This window comes from Penicillium odoratum (assembly GCF_028828045.1).
Source record: "Penicillium odoratum strain IBT 22623 chromosome Unknown utg000006l_segment0_segment0, whole genome shotgun sequence".
NCBI lineage: Eukaryota > Fungi > Ascomycota > Eurotiomycetes > Eurotiales > Aspergillaceae > Penicillium > Penicillium odoratum.
This window is the reverse complement of record NW_026643148.1, coordinates 1,586,996-1,608,078: the sequence shown is the minus strand read 5'-3', so window position 1 is coordinate 1,608,078 and position 21,083 is coordinate 1,586,996. Positions and strand designations below refer to the sequence as shown.

Genomic DNA, 21,083 nt, shown 5'->3' with positions numbered 1-21,083 from the left:
GTGCTTTCTTTTGGTCTCGGCTACTATATTGTACCCTTATTCAGGGCCTCAGGACTGTATTACTAATGTATAGATCATTTAGTTAGAAAGTGGAAATTGCCAGAGGGGTAACTTACGTTATTATCTGATTTGAATTGACCGTGTTCTGATCGTTCTACCAATCAGTCTCTTTCCCTTGCGGTGCGCGTGTGCGTTGAATTTCTGAGCAGAGGTTGCATTAACCCAAATTGAATTTGCAATTACCAATTCAACCATCAACCAATTTCACGTATTCCGTTGTTCCCGTTTCCAAGTGCTTCACCGGTGACCTTCGCTAACCCAGGCAGTTATTTAAGTTAGCTAAGTTGATTTAATTATTCCATGCTTTTCTCATATACCTAGCCGTTCCAAATGTAGTCTAGTGGTGGTAAAAAATCTCACGACAATGCTGATTAAGCCATCTCCCAACAAAGGTTAGTCAACTCATGCAGTCGTACGCTGAGCTGGAACCCGGTCATGGCCACATGAGTTGTTCTTATCAATGCAACGTTTTACTTCCAGGCCCTGAGTATGGATCTTGCCAGTCTATCTTGCCAGCGCTGTCGGAGATACAAGGTAAGTTGCATGCCTCGCTCACCAGATTCGTCGCTAAGATTGTCAGCGCAAATGCTCCCGCGAATTGCCAATTTGCGATCGATGTCGCTGCTTAGACGCCGAGTGTGCTTACCCTCGACGAAAACCCAGAGAAAAACGTATCATGGTCACACCCAGGGACGATCAAAGCACTGCACTCATAAATGCATATCACTCCGGGCCAATAGAAGGCCGATCAAGTCTTCTCACATCACTTGCGATGGAAACTCAGCTCGCCTCACAAACGACTGAGCTCACTTTGCTGGATGTGTACTTCTCACAGTTCATTCCCTCCAGTATCATTCACCAGCAAGGGCGCACCAGACGCCTCTATTTGCACGGCCAGTTATGCACCGGTGTTTTGCATGCCATGTTCGCCTTGGCTTCCTTATTCCTGGGCCGCGCACAGACGCCTAGTAAGTGGCGTCGACTCGATGACATGGCAAGCATCTCCCATATCGCTCGTCATCACGGCCAAGACTGGGCGAATAATGCCAGTCACATCGTGTCCCTCCAATTGCATGCGCCTTCTGTCGATACTGTTCGAACCCTCTCCAATCTCACTACTTATTGGTTTGGCGTTGGCCAGAGGGAGAGGTCTCAGGCGGGTGCAAGTAAGTCCATCACGGTTTCGGGCAATTTCCACATGAACCTTTTAGCTCAAAAACAGATAGATATGGTCATACAGGCCACACGAGACCTACAAATGCAAAGTTTACACCTGCCAAAACCTCAGTCCCGGGACCTGCGATGGTCCTGCATCTGGGCCGACATGCTCTGTCGATGTTTTGTGCTTGATGATAGCTTCGCCAACACGAACCAGGATATCGATATATCCGATATTACGCAATCTTCCGAGGGCCTAGTCTCTGGGGGTATTGGTAGCATAGACAGTATACTGTCTGTCTCATTAGAGACACAGCCAACACCTGGGCAAGAAGCCCTACTCAAGGCCTTAGGTCTCTGGTACGTTGTTTCAGGTGCTATATTAAACTTCAAAACCATACTCAACGACATCATTAGGCGCGAGGCTAGATCGTTTATTCGAAGTCTCAGGTTTATTTACATTATTGCACCAGAAGCGGATCTGGCAGTGAGATGGGGAGCTCTCTTTACGCTGGACAGTAAAGTCACTTCCTGTTATTCATCCTTTCCACCCTCGCTTCGCTATTTACATGGTGGTTGCCTCCATGACTCAGGCGAGGCCCCAGAATTGCTACTATCGCTTCAAGCAGTCTACCACCAATGTCGGGCCCTACTTCATCTTGCCATGTTTATTTTCCTACGACGAAAGGGTTCAGCCTCCCCTGACTATGTTCACTTGTGCGCTCAGATCTCGGTGTCTCACTTGAATCATTTTGCCGATGTCGCGACTAGCTTTATGTCTCTCGCTCCATCCAGCGCCTCAGCCAATCCACCATTCATTGCATACTGTGCTTTTCTCACGGCCTCGATCCATCTGGCTTGTTTGAACATATGCCAGGGGCCCACCGGAATTCTTCCCGAGGCCAGCCCATCCGTGTTGGCTTTGTTGAGGGAACGAGTCTTGTCTAGCCTCCTTTTACTGCAACACCTCCAATGTTACTGGGCCTCATGTAAGGAACTGGTATGTCGGTAACTCATTTAACCCCTTACTGTATGATATCTCCATGAGATCATATAGCTCACCAGATTGTCTCTCCAGCTTAACCGTCTCCAACGCCTATGCCTCTCTGTCGGAATTTCGACAGCCGACGTGGAAATGCATGGTTTTATTTTGCAAGAAGCACCCACCTCATTTCCGTCGGACACAATTCATGATGACACTCCATCGGCCCCACTATTACTAGATCGAAAGGAACTCGACGCTATCATGAGTCGACACCTTACGCAGATTCTACAGATGATAGATCTCAGTCATCCGGCCTATATCTCCTTTCAAGACTTGCAATCGCCGCCTATTATTGCTTGCGATCCTTCGAGTCCTGGTCACTCTGCGAACATTCCCCAGCAACCCTGCTATGAAATTCAGCCTAAACCGACACGGACATCTCCATTTGCCACGCTGCAACCAATGCCCCATGAGAATATAGCCACAGCTTCTAAACATACCCATCGCCGTAAGCCACGAACCTGGATTCCAGCTCGCCCAGTGGCCCCGAGCTTAGGAATCTTAGAAGGCTAGCTAGAAGGTCGGTTAGGATATGGCAAAACACGATATAGTTTAACAGACATTACAGCACCTCAATTTCCTAGTTATTAAACTTTAGCATAATTTACTTATCTAGGGTTTAATGGAGGGTTAGATTAAGGGAACTACTTATAGGCCTATCCTATAGGCGTAATTATGATAAGCCTCACTATAATTAGGTGTTACGCATAGCTAACTAGTCATAGTGAGTATCGCTCGTAGGGTCTGTATACGTACATTGAGGCTCGTCCTTAAGTCTTAGTCGTTACCGTACCGTTACCGTCGTAAGGCTTTACACGGGCTTAGGTCTATAGGCTAGACTCTTGTTAGGTAGCGCTAGGTAGTGCGCCTAGTTAAGCTATATTGAGTAAAAAGTAATTATAACATGATAGAATATTAGAAGGTAATTATAATATAATAGAATATTAGACTCAAAGATATAAAACTATAAAGTATCGCAAATATCTTTTTACTAATTCATCAAATTTAACGGATATTTGACCTAAGAAACTAGCGATGCTCTTGAAGAGGCAATTCGCCACGGGACACTAGGATGCGGCGATCGATGAAAGTTATTAGAAAATGGGGTCAGCCTACCCCCTCCATTTGTTAGCGCGTGCATGTCTTGCTAGATCTCTCTCTCTCTCTTTCTCTTTCTCTCCTCCATCCCTCTCGGAATACAGATCTTGTCCCTTTCTTCTGTTTCCACACTACCATGTAGCCCTTTCTTCCCCTGGACGGCAGATCAGCTGCCAACAGTTATGAATTCTTGGGGACTATCGACGGGCTCATTCATGGCAGCGACTTTTCTCTTGAAGGTTGCCATTGTTTGCATTTGAGTACTCCTAATAGGAGATTATCTCGTGAGTGGTTTTTAAAGTAAATTGATTTAAGGCTAAGAAGAAGAAGAAGAAGAAGAAGAAGAAGAAGAAGAAGAAGAAGAAGATATTGGACAGAATTTTCAAAATCATAAAAAAAATAGCAGAGATCATACAAACTATTACGCTATTCTACTCCTTCATTAATTAGGTATACCACAGACTTATTGACGTACCTTTGAAACCTCCTTTAGACTTTTCTTCCTTTCAACTTTTCCTTCTATTTCACTGTTTTCTCTTTTATTTTTTTTCTTTCTTTTCCATTCCGCTATATATGAACTTAGAGAGCCCTTTAATCATTCTACTAATTTAGTATAAAAGAAGGAGAAATGCCAGATAGGAGACTTAAATAGGGGGCTTGGTAGGAGACTAAGTAGGAGGTATAGTATAATACCTTTATTGTGTATATCTACCCATTAGAGATATAGGTCAATTCTAGGTGGGTGGATATTAGGGATAGTCTATATAGAATACGTTGAATTCCTGGCATAAGACAGTATAAAAGTGGTAAAAGCGGTGAATACTCATAAAATAAAAGGTTCTATCCTTATCGCCGCTACTCGCCCTCTACACGTCTAGCCCTTTTTTTCAAAGCGATACACTCGTCCATTGCTATCCTGTCGCCACGGTCTCGGAATGCATATTCAAATCTCAGACTACATGTTACGTAGTATATCCAATTAGTACAAATACGTGAGGTTGTTGTCCGCTTACGAAATAGCGAGATCCACATGTTCAACTCCTTTCCAATCAGTTGTATTCAGCGAATATTCGATCCGAGTTTCTACCATGATGCCCTATTGAATACGAGTAATTTAACTTAAGTTGCTTTCCATTCTCCCAATTGTCAAATTATCACAGAGCCGTTATCCATACTCCCTCATCAAAAAGCCAGCAGGTAAAGTAGTAAATAAAAAAGACAGAAGAAAAAAAAGAGAAAAAGAAAAAAGCCAAAGAAAGGAAAAGAAGGAAAGGGTGAAAGGGATGAAGGCTAATCTTACTATCGTCCCTTTAAGATAGGCGGCTGCCGGGTAAACTGGCGCATCAACTGTGCGAGCTGTTCTTTCTGCCACCCAATTTCACACGAACCTTCATAAAAAGCCGGGCAGTCACTGAAGACTGCACTTCCTTCGAAAATATCGGATTTCTCGTTGACATCTTTGAACGTAACGCGGGGAAATAAGCACCAAGCTTGTACCCTATTACGATCTTGCTCGGTGCTGCCCTCCACATGATCAAGATCGGGACACGGCTCTGAGAGCCAGCCTGAACCACCCAAATCGGGAGGGTTTGTATCGATTTCAACGAGACAACTGTCCCTATTTGCTTTGTTCCAAAAACGTACACATTCTGTGAGAAGATTCCCTAGGTCCCGCTCAAATTCCTTTCTTTTCGGCTGGGGTATAAGAACCCCAAGAACACCAGAAAGGCGCTGAGTTTCCCGAACCGAGAGCGGCTTGTGAGCTTCGGTATCTGTGGAAGACTCAAGAGAAGCGACATCAAGGCCTTGAAAAGTGAGATACCGCCATAAGCTTTCCTTTCTGCGATCCTGGCGAGCAAGTGCCTTCGAAATCTGAACAAAAGCGAAAATTTGATCAGGAGCTAGACTCAATGTCGACCTATCAAAAGGCTGCCAAAGAGAATGGCATATAGCCTGTGCGATGACCGACTGGGCTGCTCGGACTCGAAGGTATTTGGAAGTAGCTGAACCAGTCAGAGGGACAACTTCGAATACTGGATTACTATTACGTAGACGTTGGGACTGATCAATAGCCTGTAAAGCGTAAGATACAATTGAATCATGCCGGTGAACATTGAACTTACAATATCATCTAGCGGAAGATCTCCGAAATAGGCATGCGCGATTGCCTTGAGGGCTTTATGTATTTTGGATAAGTCCTCCATACTAAGAGCAAAGTTAGCAATTTCCAATTGAGGAGACGTAAAAGAGCTTGCTTACAAATCTGACAAAGGGGAATCTTGAGTTTTGTACTTGGACTCAAGCTCCTCTTTTTGGAATTCCAGCTCTTTTGCACGGTCTTTGAACAGCGCGAGGATCCTTTTGGTATCATCCAAGATGCTTTCCGTATCATCAATGACCACTTTCTGAGCTGAGAGTTGGTTCTGCAGCTCTTGATTCTTCTGTTTTGCTTGTTCAAATTTCGCAGCTGTGGTCTTCTCATTCAGCTTCATTCGTTTCTGCAACTCATCCTCTAATTTCTTTTTCTCTGTTGCTATGGCTTTCTCATATTTAGCCATCACGTCAGCCTTAAACTGTTGTTTTTCCTCTTCTAATTGTTTGCTTCTTTGGTCTAAATTTTGGCGGAGATTTTCGAGAGAAATCTTCTCGTCATTGAGCTGGCTTTGCAGCTCCACCAACCGATGCTGTTCTTCCTCAGCCATACGAGACTCTTCATCTTTGAAATGCTGCAGTTCCTTGACTGTGGCGGAAAGGCTTTGTATTCTTTCGTCTTTCTGCAGGAGATGTCCCAGAGCGCGCTCGATCTGCTCGACATCATTATTGTAGGACCCCAGGAAGTTGATCATTGAGACAAGGCGTTCAATAGGTTCCCGGGGAGGTCGCCGGTCAGTACCCATGTGGCTAACCTCATCACTGCTATCCTCAGTCACTTCGGTATTCCCAAGTCGTGCTTGGCGTCTTCTTTGTCGTCGTAATTGCCGTGCCTTCTGCTTATTTCACATATCAAGTAAGGAGCTGAGCAGTCCTCAAATTTGAGTGCATCTGACTTACTTGTGAATCCATCAACGGCTCAGAATGACCGTTCATAGCGATGAGCGACTTCGTCAAACGTGCTAAAGGAGAGTTTTTCTTGTGCGGAAACATGAAGCGGATATGAGTGATTTCACAGGGCCACTTCGAGCAACTATTTGACATGGAAGAGCTATGGCCTTATGTATGCGCGTATCGATAGAAAGGCCAAAATTCCTCAAAATGTGATTCACCTCTCAATGAGCTGTTCAAATACAGGGAGGTATCTTACCTGCCTTTCCTATACGCCTGATATTATCGCCTTGATGGGGCTTTTCTCTGCTGCTTGGGCTCATGCATGGGTATACAAATTAATCACGCACTGAAGCGTCCGTGCTTTCAGAAGGCACATGTCTGCATTTATGATATACAAATTGTACTGGATAAGAAATTTGACCCCCCGCATGAACGGGTTCCCAACCCCAGCAAGACGCACCTCTAACCAGTTTTTATAGGGCGCCACAGCGGGGAAACGAAAGATTGTGGCGGACTGTCCAGCGAACGTGATAATAGGTCTCCATTATTTTGCAGCCCCTAGTCAGGCAAGATAGGTCTCGATCGTCACTTTTCCGAAACTCAACGTGCTTACTTACAGACACGTAAGCAATGCATGCATGGGAAGGCTGAAGTGGGGAAACCAGCGCTTTCTCCGCAAATGAGCTATCCTCACCCAAATTACATAGCGGCATTCTCTCTCGCAAATGCAGCATGGCATATACAGCCTGCATAAGACCCATTACTAGCAGGGAATACCTCGGAAAGCGCGGGACCATTATCAGCCTCCGAATTAATGCATATTTGTGTATATCTTGATTCTCCGGGGTAAAGACGCAATACCAACGCTAAACTTAGAACTAGCGGACACGGATGGACCAAGAGCACTGACCACGAGGAAAGAAATGAGGCTATCTACACCTAAGTAACCTGCAATCAAGATTGGTCGGATCTTTTTGATTTTTCAAGAAGTACATGGGCTGGTTTATCAAGTTCCGGCCGATTGAAGAAAGTAAAGTGACGTGGCTGCTAGGATCCAAAGATCCCCGCAATGGCACTCCCAAAGAGTCTCTATAGCCTCGAAAATGAGTAGAACCGTACGAGTGTTCCAACATGATTCTTTTCACGTTGGCTAAACTCATGTCTCATACAAGCTGCTTGATATCCAAAATCCGCTGGATCTACTCCCGAAATTAATTCAATGCCACATCCTCGGCGCTTGGCTTGCTAGATTTAATTCCGAGAGCTTTGGAACTGACATGGATACCTTGACTCATGCGATGGTCATGATTTTGAACCGATTTTGATGTAAGGGTATTAGTCAAGCAAACCGTGCTGAGCCGCACGAGGCACACCAAGAATACTTGCCAAGGAACCGCAGCCTTGCTTTCAGGATAACATTACGGCGCCTCACTGGTCACAGCTTTGATTTGTCTTTCGTGGCACGTAAAGATTGGCCTATGCTGGCCATTAGCCTTGTTTCTCAGGTGCATGGAAAGAGGTGCGGATTGCTCGACCACCCTCAGCTCCACCAATAGTTGAGCCTCTACAGAAGGGAATCAGAGCACCTCATGGCTACAACGCCAGCCAGTATCCGAGTCGTCTATTTTGCCCATCCTGTGACTTGTATCATGATACCTACTGTGATTACCAGATTATAGTGTGCGGGCGGGAAGATTTCGCTACTCATCAATTAAGTAAATAATTCTAGCTTTTCCCTTCGCAACACGTCAGAATCCACCTGGGCTGTAGAGCGTCAACTTCTATATCGCTTTGCAGATAGACCAGGTCCCCCACAGCTCGATCTCTTCATCTACCGCAGTTTTGGCTCCTTGGGGTGTTCTTCCAGATCTACCAGCTCTTTGAAAGCGTGTCCTAGTCTCACTACGGCCCTGTCACTGTATACATGGGCCTGTCGAGAACGCGCTGAGAATTATTTCTTGCCTGTTAAAAGATACCGCGGGCTTTCTGCTGGGTCACAATCCCCTTGTACGAAGCGCCACTCTATAGGCTTATCATACTTATTGGCGTCACTCAACCTTGTTTCTCTGATATATGTCTTCAATGACTCGAAGATACCACGAGCGGGAGGACTCACTTTTTGCTAGGAATACAAGGATCCTCATATCGTTCCTGTATATCCTACGATATCAAAGCCTGGGCTTACGCTGCCTGACTTCAATGATAAAACCTAAACTTAGAAGTTATGGTCTGGAGGTGATATATTGATTCAAAAACAATGACATTCGGTGAATACTAATTGGTATTGGTGAAATGCCAAAAAAGGAGGAAAAAAATGACCAGACTGGGGCTCGATCCCAGGACCTTATCGGTGTTAACGATACGTGATAACCAACTACACCATCCGGCCAATCAGATGACTATACTTGGAATTTACCAAATATTAGCCACACATCTTTTTCAAATAAAAACATATCAACTTCCATCTCATAATCTTAAATGGTAATCAGCATTCTCCGCAATATGCCATCTTGCTCACGTAACTCTTATGGTATACCAACCTGCGCGACACAGCCTTCATTCAGTACCATGATAAGATCTAAGTCCAAAATGTTCTGAGTATTATGCATCACGACTATTACCGTCCGTTCCCGAAAATTGTCCTTTATGACCCGTCGGACCACCTCCGCGGTTTCAACCGTGAGATGGCTAGTCGGCTCATCTAGGACAACAACAAAGTCGGTACGAAGGAGCGCACGCGCGCAGGCAAATAGCTAACTCTGTCCCGCTGACAGCGTCTCGCTTTGGTTGTCAAGCACGGCGGATAGCCCTCCACGCGCATTGATCGTATCCCACAACTGCACAGTCTGCAGGGCAGCAATGAGATTGGTGTCATCGTCGCACAGATACTGTTGCTGGCGCTGACAGCCCAGAAGAAGATTTTCACGCACGGTCAGCCCGGGAACGATGTAGCTTTCCTGGGCGATACCAATAAGCGCAGCGCGCAGGGTATCCGGATGCAGATGAGCAAGGTTCAACTCAGCGATTGTCACGGTACCGTGTGTGACGGAGAGAATGCTGAATATTGTCGCTAACAGTGTGCTCTTCCCACTACCCGTGCGGCCGCAAATGCCAAGTTTTGCGTCAGGTAGGATTGTGAGAGAAATGTCATGCAGAGCTGCAGGGCCATCGGCAGAATATCTAGCGGTTAAATAGAGAAGACCAGTGGATATTGATACTCTCACAGCACAATGGTTCATACCTGGAAATGATCAAGATTTGCGCCATTGTACCCAAAGCACCTGTAATGGTCAGCGATTGCTGCAATTGTGGATATAGTATTAAATAAAATTACCCTCTAACGCGTTCAGAAACGTCAAGGGTAGTGTCCAGTCAACTAACTGCACATCCTGGCTGAAACTAGTCTGGATGTTAGTTTTGTTTAAACCAGTCGATTTGTAGACAGACGTTGATGGTGAAAATCCTACAAGCAGCAACAAAAGGAATGTGTCCCATATGCCCATCCATATGGTCATCGATAGGAAGAACACACATAGAGATCTTACCGGTTTGCAATGAACCCTGTGCTCATTATACTGAAAGACGGAAAAGGAAGACTGTTCAGATGTTGCTACAGATAGAGCACCATTTGTGACCTGTCATTTCAATCAAAGAATGTCAGCTTTATGCACATGGGGTCAGAATAATTACAGCTAAAAATTGGGCAAAGATCCTATCTTGTATAGGGTTGAGTACAGATAATGATTAGGAAAACGAGATGGAATGGGTGGATTTAAACAGGAATAATAAACCAAAGTCTCATTAATCCTAGTTGTGCAGGACTAGGTGTCCAGATGACGCCAAAATAACTCACAGTACATAATGACATTGCCGAAGACTTTTTGAGGCGATTAAAGTACTCGCTCAACGGTCCATTCCCTTGTGCTATCGCGATTTTCTCTTTCTTCGAAGAATGGCTTGAAAAGCTTTTGAATTATGTCGTCGGGCTCGAAGCCGGGTTGTAGTTTCCTGTCTCTGGATTGGTGATACTCGCACTAACCAGAGGCATCCCGACTAGAATATTTTGCCGCTCGGGCAAGACTTGAGCAAAGAGTCGACTCACAGTTTGCGATGCCGCTTTGGCAACACACAGCGACGAGACGGAGAAGTGTGGTCCCTTGTCCAAAATGCCTCCAGTGACTAGAAATAATGGAAACTCCCCTTGGGAGACGCGATCAAGCTATGCATGCTCTACAAACCACTGACCGGCAATCAGTGTTCCCAAAGCAGAAACCCGAAAATCGGCCTCGAGAACCTCGGGGGTCAGATTAAGAATATCGGACGGGGCAACATGCGCGGCATTGTAGTTGAGGACATCGACTTTGCCTCCGATTTGCTGGACTGACCAGTCCAGAGCCGCCTCTAAGCTGGCGGGCTGACCGGCATCAGCTGTTCGGAACACGACTTTTGCATTTCTGTTTCGCTGGGCCGCGACCACTTCGCTTGCAATGGCGGATATACTTTTTTGAGTACGTGAAACTAGAGCGATATTCCATCCTAGGCCTGCAAGCCATAAGGCAAGTGATCTTGACATGAACGAGCCCACGCCCACGATAATGATGCGTCGCTTCTCGCTGACTGCCATTATTGGGCGAGACGGCAGAAGGATAGAGGACAATATTGAAAAGGAGTTGAAAAGTATTCAGAAATATTAACAAAGATTCTAGGCAGCTTTTATTCTGGCTGGAGTATCTGAAGTCTATGACAAATAGACTTTTATCACTTGAAAAGTCGTCAACAATAATTATGTTTATCCGGACACGGGAATATGGCAACTAGATACGATATTTGTCTTGAGCTGTAAGATAACTATCACAGGCATACGAATCACGATGATGATCATGCTTGTTTGGTATTTTCCGCCTTGCCACTTGTCCAGCCACATATACAATATTTCGCCCAAAACCGCCATCCAATATTTATTCTAATCGTTAGCTTACTTGAGAAGCCCACAATCTTATTTGTGGTCTGGTTCTCTTCAACTTCTATTAGCTGATAGAATATATTACATTACGCGTCAGATGTTAATATAGAGACACAATATCATTATTTCTACATCGTATTCACTGAAGAGTAAATGGATAGTCTACTCGCGCTAGCGGAGTTCGCCCTGCGAGCAAGATGAAACAGTTATCGAGCGGGCTTGGCGACCACACTTGCTCGTAGCGGACCCTTTCGCACCCCGTACAACAAAAAATTTTGTCCGTACAGGAATTTTTGCTGATTTTTACAAAGGTATTCTTCTCATGGCTGAATAATCATATAACAGGTAGGAGAACAAAGTAAACGCGGCAGCATATACATATCCTGGAGGAACGTGATTGGAAGCAAAATCGAGAAGGAAATCCGAAGCAGACCAGGATTCAGCGAGCTTAATAAAGTTCGAGAAGGTGTTGCGCATGCAATAGCCCCTGACACTCAGTTCTTTGGTTACAGTTTCTCCAGTCAATAAACCCAAGATTACAGTTGGGCTAGTGGTGAGATCTGTTGAAAGATGGTCGTCATCACATGTGTTGAAAAAGGAAGATATTGATTGACACAAACGTCACTCTGTAACTTCAATATCCAAATGCAATTTCTATTTGTCTCCATAGCCCCAGCCACCAAGCTTTTTCTTGGTAATATCAACAACAGGGACGAAATGCTCGTAAGTACCAAAGGGATTTTTGTCCGTGGGAACTTTATATTCGCGGTAGCCCACGCAGATAGTCAGTTCACTGTCGAGAATCTCCTGCTCGTCCGTGATCTCCTCGGAGTTGGCTCTTGTCAGCCGCCAGGAGAGGTTCTTCTCTAGGAAGCCCTTGACCTCGTCGACTGAGAAATTGTCAAGGACTCTCAACTCAGCTGGGATACAATCCTGGGTGCTGATGTTGTCCTTGTGATAGGCAGCCAAAGCGGGGGTGATGGGGATGGCGTCGATATAGACGGCGCCCTTGGCTGCCTGCTTGCGACAGTTCGTGCAGGGTGCGTCGAGGGTGCTGGCAAAAACAGCAGAGAAGCCAACTTCGTTCTTCTTGGTCAACCATCTCTCGGGCTGGTGATCCTTGACCTCTCCGATGAATAGGTGAATATTGAAGGAACCATTAAAGGCAAACTTGCGCACGCTAAGCTGTGCATTCCAAATGAATCGCTTCCCATCTTGAGTCGACAATATGGCGCTATTGTAATCAACGATCAACTCGTGGTCGGGCCTGGAATCAATTGCGATCGTGCGATCCTTATCGGTCACCTTCAGCTTCTGGCCATGGACGGCGGTGGTTAGGTCGATTGTGCGGGTCACCAGTTTGGTTCCCACAAGGGCCTCATACACCAAGATGGGCTTTTCAACGCTCTTGACATTTTTCGGACCCTTCAGGGCAAATGATGAGCTAAGATCCTTGGGCCATAGTTCACAAACGGCTTTCGGGGGGTTAACGCCTTCGGCGCTCCTGAAACATGCCCAACGTGATTAGAAACCCAGAAAATAACAGAACTAGACCGCCTGGGAGCATAGTACCACTTACCATCCATAATAGTCGAACAGGTAGCGGTGGAGACTCTCCAAGGCATTTTCATTCAGTTGCTGGCTATCACCTGGAACAGCAAACCCAAGCCTCTCCCAATTGCGCACTTGGTCAGAATTCCAGAAATTCTCTTTATCATTGCCCAAGGTTTTCCGGAATGGAAATAAGGCGTCATCGGCCCGCTGGGTACCATTTGAAGGAAACCACTTCTCCGGGTACAGGGCTTGATAGATGGCAAAGATACGATCGATGTTACTGCACAAAAACCCTTGGTCAGCATACGCGCCTACACAAAATTGATTGGCAAATTGACTCACTTATGATGCAGCCAAAAGATGGGATCAAACTATGTCTCCTCAGCCACGTTAGCCATAAACGTCTGAAGTCACACACACGGGGGGAAAAATCACGCACGGCAGCATGCGAAGGGAGGCCCATGTGGCCAGCCACCTTATTGCCACATCCAACCAGCAGATGAATAGCATCGTGCCAACTTTCCAAGGAGACACCGGAGTCCTCGAAGATAGGGACTTTATCTCCTGGCTTCGCTTTCTCACCCCTCTCACGTTTGAGGTACTCTTCCATCTCCTTCGGCAGGCCTTTGAACGGTTCCGTCATAATGGTACCGTCGCTTTTGTACTTAAAGTGAGAGGCAAAGGCCGACCATTCCCGCTGCTTGTTCCCCCCGTAATTCCCATGAGGGCTGAGCAGATTCCACAGCTTTGTGCTCAGTGACCTTGCCTGTCGCTGGACCTTGAGGTCGAGGTTGATCCGGCCACTCTTGTCGATTGGTGCATCGGGGATTACCTCATTCGCACCCGTGGGAGCCGCAGGGTAGTCATTAGTGTGCAAGCTGGGATATCCATGCTCATCGGGACATCTGATAGTTCCGAGGAGGCCATCCTTTGGCTACTCACGCCGTGTCAATTAACGAGAGCCAGAAAAAATAAATGTGAAGTTCGATACCACTCACCATGTATTCGTATGCTTCCAAAATTGGCCGGCCGTTCGCGCTGAGAAGATCCGCATCAGGCAGTGCAAAGCTGAACAGCGGGTTGTGGATCTGCGCGGCCATCTTACTTTGGGGCCTCTTTACCCATACCTTGCGCTGGCGAAAGATCAAGGGAAACCCCCAAATCTCGTCACTGAATGTCTCGTTCATATCATTGATCTTGTTTCGGGGCAGTGTAGGATCCCAGTACGGCAACCGAAATCGATCCGCTGCACTCAGGTACGAGAGGCGGCCCTCGTCGTCCCCGAAGCTCTTTGCAATGTCCCGGACCTTGTTTGCAACGGCTTGCTGCATTAATGTGTCAATTGGCGCCAATATAGAGTCACAGAGTAGTTAGACCATCGTACCTCGAACATTCCAATGTAGACACGGTGCCAGGTCGGGAACATGAGCATGCCATGCGTGCAGTACCCATATGGAGAGACTACTGGGTCTGCCGCGCTGGGTTCGACCCCATTCCATTTTTCTTTGGGAGATCCATGGATTCCTATCGTGATGTCAGCCATATTTCTTCGCCATCCTTCTTTGCCATTAGGCAGGACCGAACTTATGATTCGCTATCTTACCTCCTAAACTGTAGGCCGTCCACCAGTTTTGCTTGTCTTCCGGCTCCATTGCTTCCTGATGCATGGCTTCCAAAGCCAGGAGGAACAAATTGGTCATGTAGTCGTCTCCAAGGAATTCCTCGATTTCGAGACGGACACGGCCTTCCTGGTGATCGAGAAACCTGACCACATTATGGTTCTGAGCCGTCTGGATATCCATGATAGGGTCCATGTTGACAAGAAGGTCGGACTTATTTTGGGAGTGCTCGAAAAAGTAAAGGCCAACAGTTGCGCTTTTATACCACCTCTCTCGCAATATCTTCGTAAGAAAGCCACTTGAATAAAACTCCCGAGATTTCTATCCGATTGAAGTACCCTCGACCGCGCTCTTTCAATCAGCCAGCCACGTTGACGGCGGAGGTGCTGAGGGCCGAGACATCTCGTCCTCGATCTCCACAGTATCCGAATCGTGGCCTTTCAGCAATCACTTTATCCATTCGATCTTCCGCTGAGGAAAAGAAAGTGTAGATAAGTGCTCTTTTTAGACTATGGCCGATTCCGTAAATCCGTCTTCCGACTCCACTTTTCGGCTCATATTGCCGATTTATAAATAATGGCGCGTTCCTACAGCTCGCCATGTATGCTGGGTACACTTATGGCCCGTGCCGTACTCCGTCTCCCAAGTCCGCTGCTCGCCTCACATTGCCATTTTATGCATAATGGCGCAATTCTAGAGCTCTCCATGCGTCCTTGTTAGACCGACTGGCCGATGCCGTATAATTTGTCTCCCGACTCCGGTGCTCGGCTCGCATCGCCGATTTATAAACATTCTCTTACGAATAATAATAATAAGGTGATTCACAAGCGGGTGGGCCACACAAGCGGGTAGGCCACCTCCAACCACCATAGTAAATGCGGTATTCAATACTCAAATACCTCAATAACCATATTCTTACTCTATTCAACTAATTTTCAATAGATCTCATTAAGAACTATTAGACGTATATATCAGTTTCGGATATATTAAACTCTGCTAACATGGCGGTATCGAAAATAAAATTTCCAACTCGGTGAGATATACAAAATTAAGTCACCAAGCCATGAAAATTCTCAAAACTGTTCGAAGGACTGTATATCATATAGAAAGGACTAGACTTCAAGGAGAAGCCCATGTAGACCACTCTTGTTGAGGTATTGAGCTGTAATTTATCGCATTTACTAAGATATTTGCCACCCGCTTGTGTGGCCCACCAGCTTGTGAAATACGTTATTCCGCTCTAGCTTGTGCTACCTGAAGACGTAAATGTTTAATTGGCGCTACATAATAACCCTCCGTGTCTGCTGTATTACACTGTTTATTCCGTACGGTCTAAGATATAGTAAATATAGACTACGCAGTAGCCTTCCAAAAAGATAATCATAAACATTGTGATGTATTAAATTAGGATCGTAATTCTATTCCACTATGCGTACTAATATAAGAATAAAGCTATAGATATTATAGTAGATCTCCTACTTCTATCGAATCATTATAAATGCTGTAGAGCTTATCAGTGCGAAGTATCCTTCTTCACATTATCTGAAACGATACAAGAGATCTGCATAACTATATAGTTGATTTTATATTGATATTTATAAGGATCCGCACGATCGGGTCGACGGTTATTCCGCTCGTTATCCAGATTACTTAGTGATTCAGACGGATCCTAATGTCTATCAATGCCCCGCGACCTACTTGTTTATAGTGTCGTTTATCACGACGCGTGCTATATGGTAAATTATCATTCCACTTATTATATTGTCACTTATTCTGACGCCAGGATTTATTACTGTGATGAATATGATTGTCTTTAGGACAGGTGGTAACAAAATCATATTATCGCCAAGGTACTGGGGGTATAGAGAGGGTAGCTAATATCACTAGAAACTCTGGACCGCCTATCTTTTATGGCTTTTTATAACGCGTTGTAGAAATCTCCTACTATAATAGAGTAGTATTATGGTTCGAACATCGACTCTCAAGTGTTAACGTAAGTGAATATCACAATCTCGATCTCTTATTGAGGACGCCAATGGCTTGATATAATCTCTAAGCTTTTCCAATTATAATGCAATTTTGGTCTAATAGAATTTGACGTTTAGTAAATATATCGGGATCCATAGCCGGTATAGGCCTAGTAGCGGCTGGCGAATACTCAGTGGTAACTGTTGGCTGATTCAATGTTAGTGGCTATAATGCGTATATTTGGAAATACCGTAGGATTGGAAGGTCTGATGGTAATAGGAATCGTCCGACGATTAGGATATGTAATAATCGAATAAGAACGCATAGACAGGAAGATTCTGATACCGAAATGGTGCCGGTGTCGCCTGTATTCTAGAGAACATTTCCTAAAGAATTAGTGTCACCATAGGAATTTCCTGCGTAGTGATGCGTTACTGATTAGCGTAAAATGAGAAAGAAGGTTGTTGTTGCTGAGCTATAGCTTTAGTAGTTGATGAGGAGAAGATGTGTGGCTGTGTTAGAGCAATATGTTGTTATGATATTATGATATTCTCCCGGTCGGAGAAAACCGAAAGTTGGGATGCAGAAGTAGAAATCTGCGATACCTAATATCCTGATCCACTGATCGAAGGCAGCGTACTACTTTATTCGCCCAAACCTATGATAATTACGTGATCCAAGCTATTACCATCTCTCCTACTTCCTCTTTCACGTTATTAGTCAAATACTTGAAAAAGTCTCAAAGAAATCTATAATCTGGGAAGTAACGAGTTGGAAACGAAAGGAAAGTTGGGGACTAGGAGTCTCGAATGTAGAATCAAATTTACTGCAAACCCAATGGAATGACCATGTAGATAGGAGTGTTCGAAAGTATCGAAACCATTGCCGCAAAACACACATACGCATATGCTCGGGGAACTATACTCTTCTCAGAAGCTTTGGGAATGCATGTAATTATTTATTCAATATTGCTAAATATGATTGTGGAAAGACCTCGAGATATGAAAATCATTGCATCACACTTCCCCACGTATCACGACTTTCTATATTCTGTGAAACATCAAATAGCGTGCCTTGGTATGCAACGCTCTATGTACAGATTACGTTTCTCAGATATTGATAACCCCATCAGTTGTTATTCAGGATGCGCGATGCCTTTTCTCCTCTTATGATATACCATCACTCCACGGGCTCATTCCTCTTTAGAAGAAGCTCGTGGTTCTCACAGCCATGCGTCTTGATGACTTGCAACGGATTCATAATCTCTCTGAATTTCCGAATCAACCCATTCTCCATATCAAACGACATGACATAGTAGGGTTGTTTGTATGGAATCCTCTTTCCGTCAATTAGAAAGGTGGCATCCAGTGCTGTTTCCACCCAGAACTTGTTCGGATCCTGAGTTGAGTAGATTGTAGGGCTTTTCCATTCGCCACGGAAATTGTCGGCGTTGTATATGAACGTTTCCTTGAGTTCTTCTTTGCCACTCCATGCAATAGGGGACTCGCAATCGGGGTTGAAGATCGACGGATGAGTCGCGAAGGTCAGTTCTTTGACTCCGTCGTCAGTGAAGCATTCCAGACGGCCGATGCCGGGGAAATTGAGATATTTTTCGATAGTTGCTTGGTTCTTCGCGCGTAGCTCGGCAATTTGAGGATTTTCGGCGGAAGTCATATTGAATATTAGGGTACTGTCTTGATAATGTGACTGATCACAAACTATCTGCATCGCTTTGTCGGCGCCGTTAAATATAAATGTAATCTCGCCATCCGGGAAGGACCGGCTGCTTAGAGAAGAGAGAAATTCGTTTTTACACGGATATCATTAGTTTTATCGATTGACCGGGAAGCTGTGTGGCTTCCTTGAACGTTCAAGATATGATTTCGATACAATATTGGTTGAAATTTACAGGGATCACATTAACTGATATTCATGACCGGCTTTCCACCGGCCCGGTTTATGTGGAGCCGAGAAGAATGCAGCCGCAAGCTATCATACATGGAGATATGTTTAAAGGCGATTAATTATTTGGAATTTCTTCTTTAGATTTTCAATAAATAGATCCCATGGAGGATTGGCCCTAAACGATGTTGATGACCCGCTTCTCCGCTTCTCCCGGCCCGGTTTAGGTGGAGCCGAGACATGATATGAGCCGAGACTATTGTACATGGAGATATGTTTGATAAGGATCATCGTAACAGATTTTCTGCGATAGGGTCTCTGATTTCGAGTCTCGAGATTGTACGAGCAAGCCAATTTGAAAAGCTAATATGTATATATAAATGCACCTGCATTTCCAGTCCCGTTAAATATCGACATACTCAACGTGCAATTGTACATCTAAATTGAACAATTATGGCAGTGGAAGATGAAAGCGGATCCAAGGGGTTTGAGCCACATTCATCCCAGCTAATCGACGCCGATGGAACTGTTCTCCTTGTTCCCATCCCCACCACAGACCCAGCCGATCCACTCAACTGGCCGAATTGGCAACGTTGGATTGTTCTCGCTTGTCTGGCAGTCTGGGCTGCCACTTGCTTGGCCGTTCAGTCATTTCTCTCTAACATCCTTCCGGGTGTTGAGACTGATTTCGCCAACGCCTCTGCTAGTCAAATCAACCTACTCGTCACCATCATCACCGCCATTTGCGCTCCTTCTAGCTTGATATTTGTACCCCTAGTGGTTACTTACGGCCGTCGATTTGCCCTATTAGTCTCCAACATCATCCTCTTCGCCTCCGTAATATGGGCTGCAGTAGCGACTTCATACAGCTCCTTCTTGGGCTCTCGCATTCTGCAGGCAGTAGGGACTGCCCCATCCGATGCTATTGTTTACATAATTCTTCAAGATATCACATTCACGCATGAACGCGGCAAGATAATGGGGATCGTGCTCAACGTTGGTTACGCTGTCTTCTATCTCCTCTCAACAGTCGTTCCTTATATGAGCACCTCGCCAAGCTACAAAGGACCCTATTGGCTTTTCACTGGTCTTACTGCTCTCTGTATGCTGGGTTTCTTTTTTTTCCTCCCTGAAGTGAGATTTGATCGCTCGGTTCATGCAGAAAATGATACACACGTGCCGATCACTGCTGCACAGCATCAAGAACTCAAGAAGAGGCTGGCATCGCAGAACAAATCTTCACTCTCGGGCTTGACATTTTGGTCCGGTCGCTCTAACGGTCCCGAAGGTGATTTTTTCCTCATCTACAAGCGTATGGCTCGGTTACTGCGCAACCCGGCCATTTGGTGGAATGGTCTCATGAATGCTATCATCACAGGGTACCTATCTCAGAAATATAGTCATCTCAGTTCTATCGCTAAAAACATCATAGAGGCATGGTTGCATATACGACATATTTTGCTAACCTTCTTTTTGCTCCACCGTGGTCTTGGAAGAGTGAAAATATCGGCCTGATCAATTTGGCAGGAGTGCCAGTGGCAGCGGGTAAGCCTCATACTGCCGTGAATGAGAAACATGGAGCTAAATCCTCTGCTAGTAAATTGGGTGCTTTTCGGCTGGCTTAACGACCGCATTCTCATCGCTCTCGCAAAACGCAACAATGGACTCAGCGTTCCCGAACACCGTCTAATCATGCTTGTTGTTCCCGTTGCTATCGCTTTTGCAGCATATATTGGCTTCGGCGCCCTCGCTCAACATTACTTCGGCGCTGCCTCTGGAGCCTGGCAACCGAACTGGTTCGTCCTTGTGGTTTTGCAGTTCTTGATTCTCATGGCTTTTTCGGGTACTCTGGAAGTCACATATACATATATGATCTCCACGACTGATCCGACCGATTCGCTGGCTGCGGCAACAGTGGTATCGATCTTGCGCGGAGACGTGAGTTTTGGCATGTCGCATGGATCGACTGCTTTCGTAATGCGATGCGGATACTTGACGACCTTTTCAGTGTATGCGATGTTGACAGCCGTATTTGGAGCGATGGGTGTTGTGGTATATAGGTATGGGAGAAAGTGGAGAGTACACTTGAAGACGGAGATATAGGAGAAGCTCTTTTTAGCATCACATATTGCCTACGGAAAGGTCCTTGATAATTGATCTGCGTGTGCTGTTCTGCGATACACTTTCGATCATTTATTCGCTTCTCCAGGTTTGATTCTTAGTGAACCCGCCTGGAGCCTCGGTATACAAGTTACTAGAGGCTTTGCGCTCCGCTTTCTGCGCGGCGCTCACTTAGGTGTAATACTATACCTCCTACTATATCTTCTACTCGGTCTTTTACTCGGTATCCTATCCAAGGTATCTTCATGCACCAACAATGTTTCCAGGGCATTGCAGGTAGCCGGGTAATCCGTTTTTGAGTCCACAATCACTTTCACTGCCGTGCAGATATTGGCAACCGAATGACTGTAAGCGGAGCAGAGGCCGTCGGCGTGTTCAAGGACGGAAATCTTGGTATGGAAGGAGAAGGAGTTAAAAAGAGAAAAGTATGGTGAAGGTTTCGAATGTTTGTCCAAAAAGTCTGCGGTATACCCAAGTAATAGAGGGGTAGATTTTGGCCAGCGGTAATGATAGAAGCTCTTGTTTGGTGTATTATCACCGACCTATTGTA

The 21,083-nt window shown here is 45.5% G+C and overlaps 7 protein-coding genes across 7 annotated transcripts; 2 read left to right on the top strand and 5 right to left on the bottom strand.

Moving 5' to 3' along the window:
- Positions 1-832: 832 nt before the first annotated feature.
- On the top strand, positions 833-2,776 carry N7520_009052 (fungal specific transcription factor domain-containing protein; the record flags this gene model as incomplete). The annotated part of the gene is made up of 3 exons (XM_057142986.1): positions 833-1,226; positions 1,287-2,218; positions 2,297-2,776. 3 exons carry the CDS (start codon positions 833-835, stop codon positions 2,774-2,776), a joined length of 1,806 nt encoding a protein of 601 aa, XP_056992274.1.
- A 1,884-nt stretch (positions 2,777-4,660) lies between these two features.
- On the bottom strand, positions 4,661-6,207 carry N7520_009051 (uncharacterized protein; the record flags this gene model as incomplete). Its single annotated transcript, XM_057142985.1, has 3 exons — positions 4,661-5,434; positions 5,485-5,566; positions 5,621-6,207. The coding sequence occupies 3 exons, from the start codon at positions 6,205-6,207 to the stop codon at positions 4,661-4,663; spliced, it is 1,443 nt and encodes a 480-aa protein (XP_056992273.1).
- A 2,952-nt stretch (positions 6,208-9,159) lies between these two features.
- Positions 9,160-9,645, bottom strand: N7520_009050 (ABC multidrug transporter; the record flags this gene model as incomplete). The annotated part of the gene is made up of 1 exon (XM_057142984.1): positions 9,160-9,645. The coding sequence occupies one exon, from the start codon at positions 9,643-9,645 to the stop codon at positions 9,160-9,162; it is 486 nt and encodes a 161-aa protein (XP_056992272.1).
- A 980-nt stretch (positions 9,646-10,625) lies between these two features.
- N7520_009049 (uncharacterized protein) lies at positions 10,626-11,030 on the bottom strand (the record flags this gene model as incomplete). The annotated part of the gene is made up of 1 exon (XM_057142983.1): positions 10,626-11,030. The coding sequence occupies one exon, from the start codon at positions 11,028-11,030 to the stop codon at positions 10,626-10,628; it is 405 nt and encodes a 134-aa protein (XP_056992271.1).
- A 993-nt stretch (positions 11,031-12,023) lies between these two features.
- Positions 12,024-14,737, bottom strand: N7520_009048 (uncharacterized protein; the record flags this gene model as incomplete). The annotated part of the gene is made up of 7 exons (XM_057142982.1): positions 12,024-12,873; positions 12,949-13,203; positions 13,266-13,294; positions 13,363-13,857; positions 13,922-14,248; positions 14,308-14,447; positions 14,527-14,737. 7 exons carry the CDS (start codon positions 14,735-14,737, stop codon positions 12,024-12,026), a joined length of 2,307 nt encoding a protein of 768 aa, XP_056992270.1.
- Positions 14,738-17,689: 2,952 nt separating this feature from the next.
- Positions 17,690-18,184, bottom strand: N7520_009047 (uncharacterized protein; the record flags this gene model as incomplete). The annotated part of the gene is made up of 1 exon (XM_057142981.1): positions 17,690-18,184. One exon carries the CDS (start codon positions 18,182-18,184, stop codon positions 17,690-17,692), a length of 495 nt encoding a protein of 164 aa, XP_056992269.1.
- Positions 18,185-18,865: 681 nt separating this feature from the next.
- On the top strand, positions 18,866-20,569 carry N7520_009046 (uncharacterized protein; the record flags this gene model as incomplete). The annotated part of the gene is made up of 4 exons (XM_057142980.1): positions 18,866-19,791; positions 19,845-19,957; positions 20,010-20,464; positions 20,516-20,569. 4 exons carry the CDS (start codon positions 18,866-18,868, stop codon positions 20,567-20,569), a joined length of 1,548 nt encoding a protein of 515 aa, XP_056992268.1.
- Between the last annotated feature and the right edge of the window lie 514 nt (positions 20,570-21,083).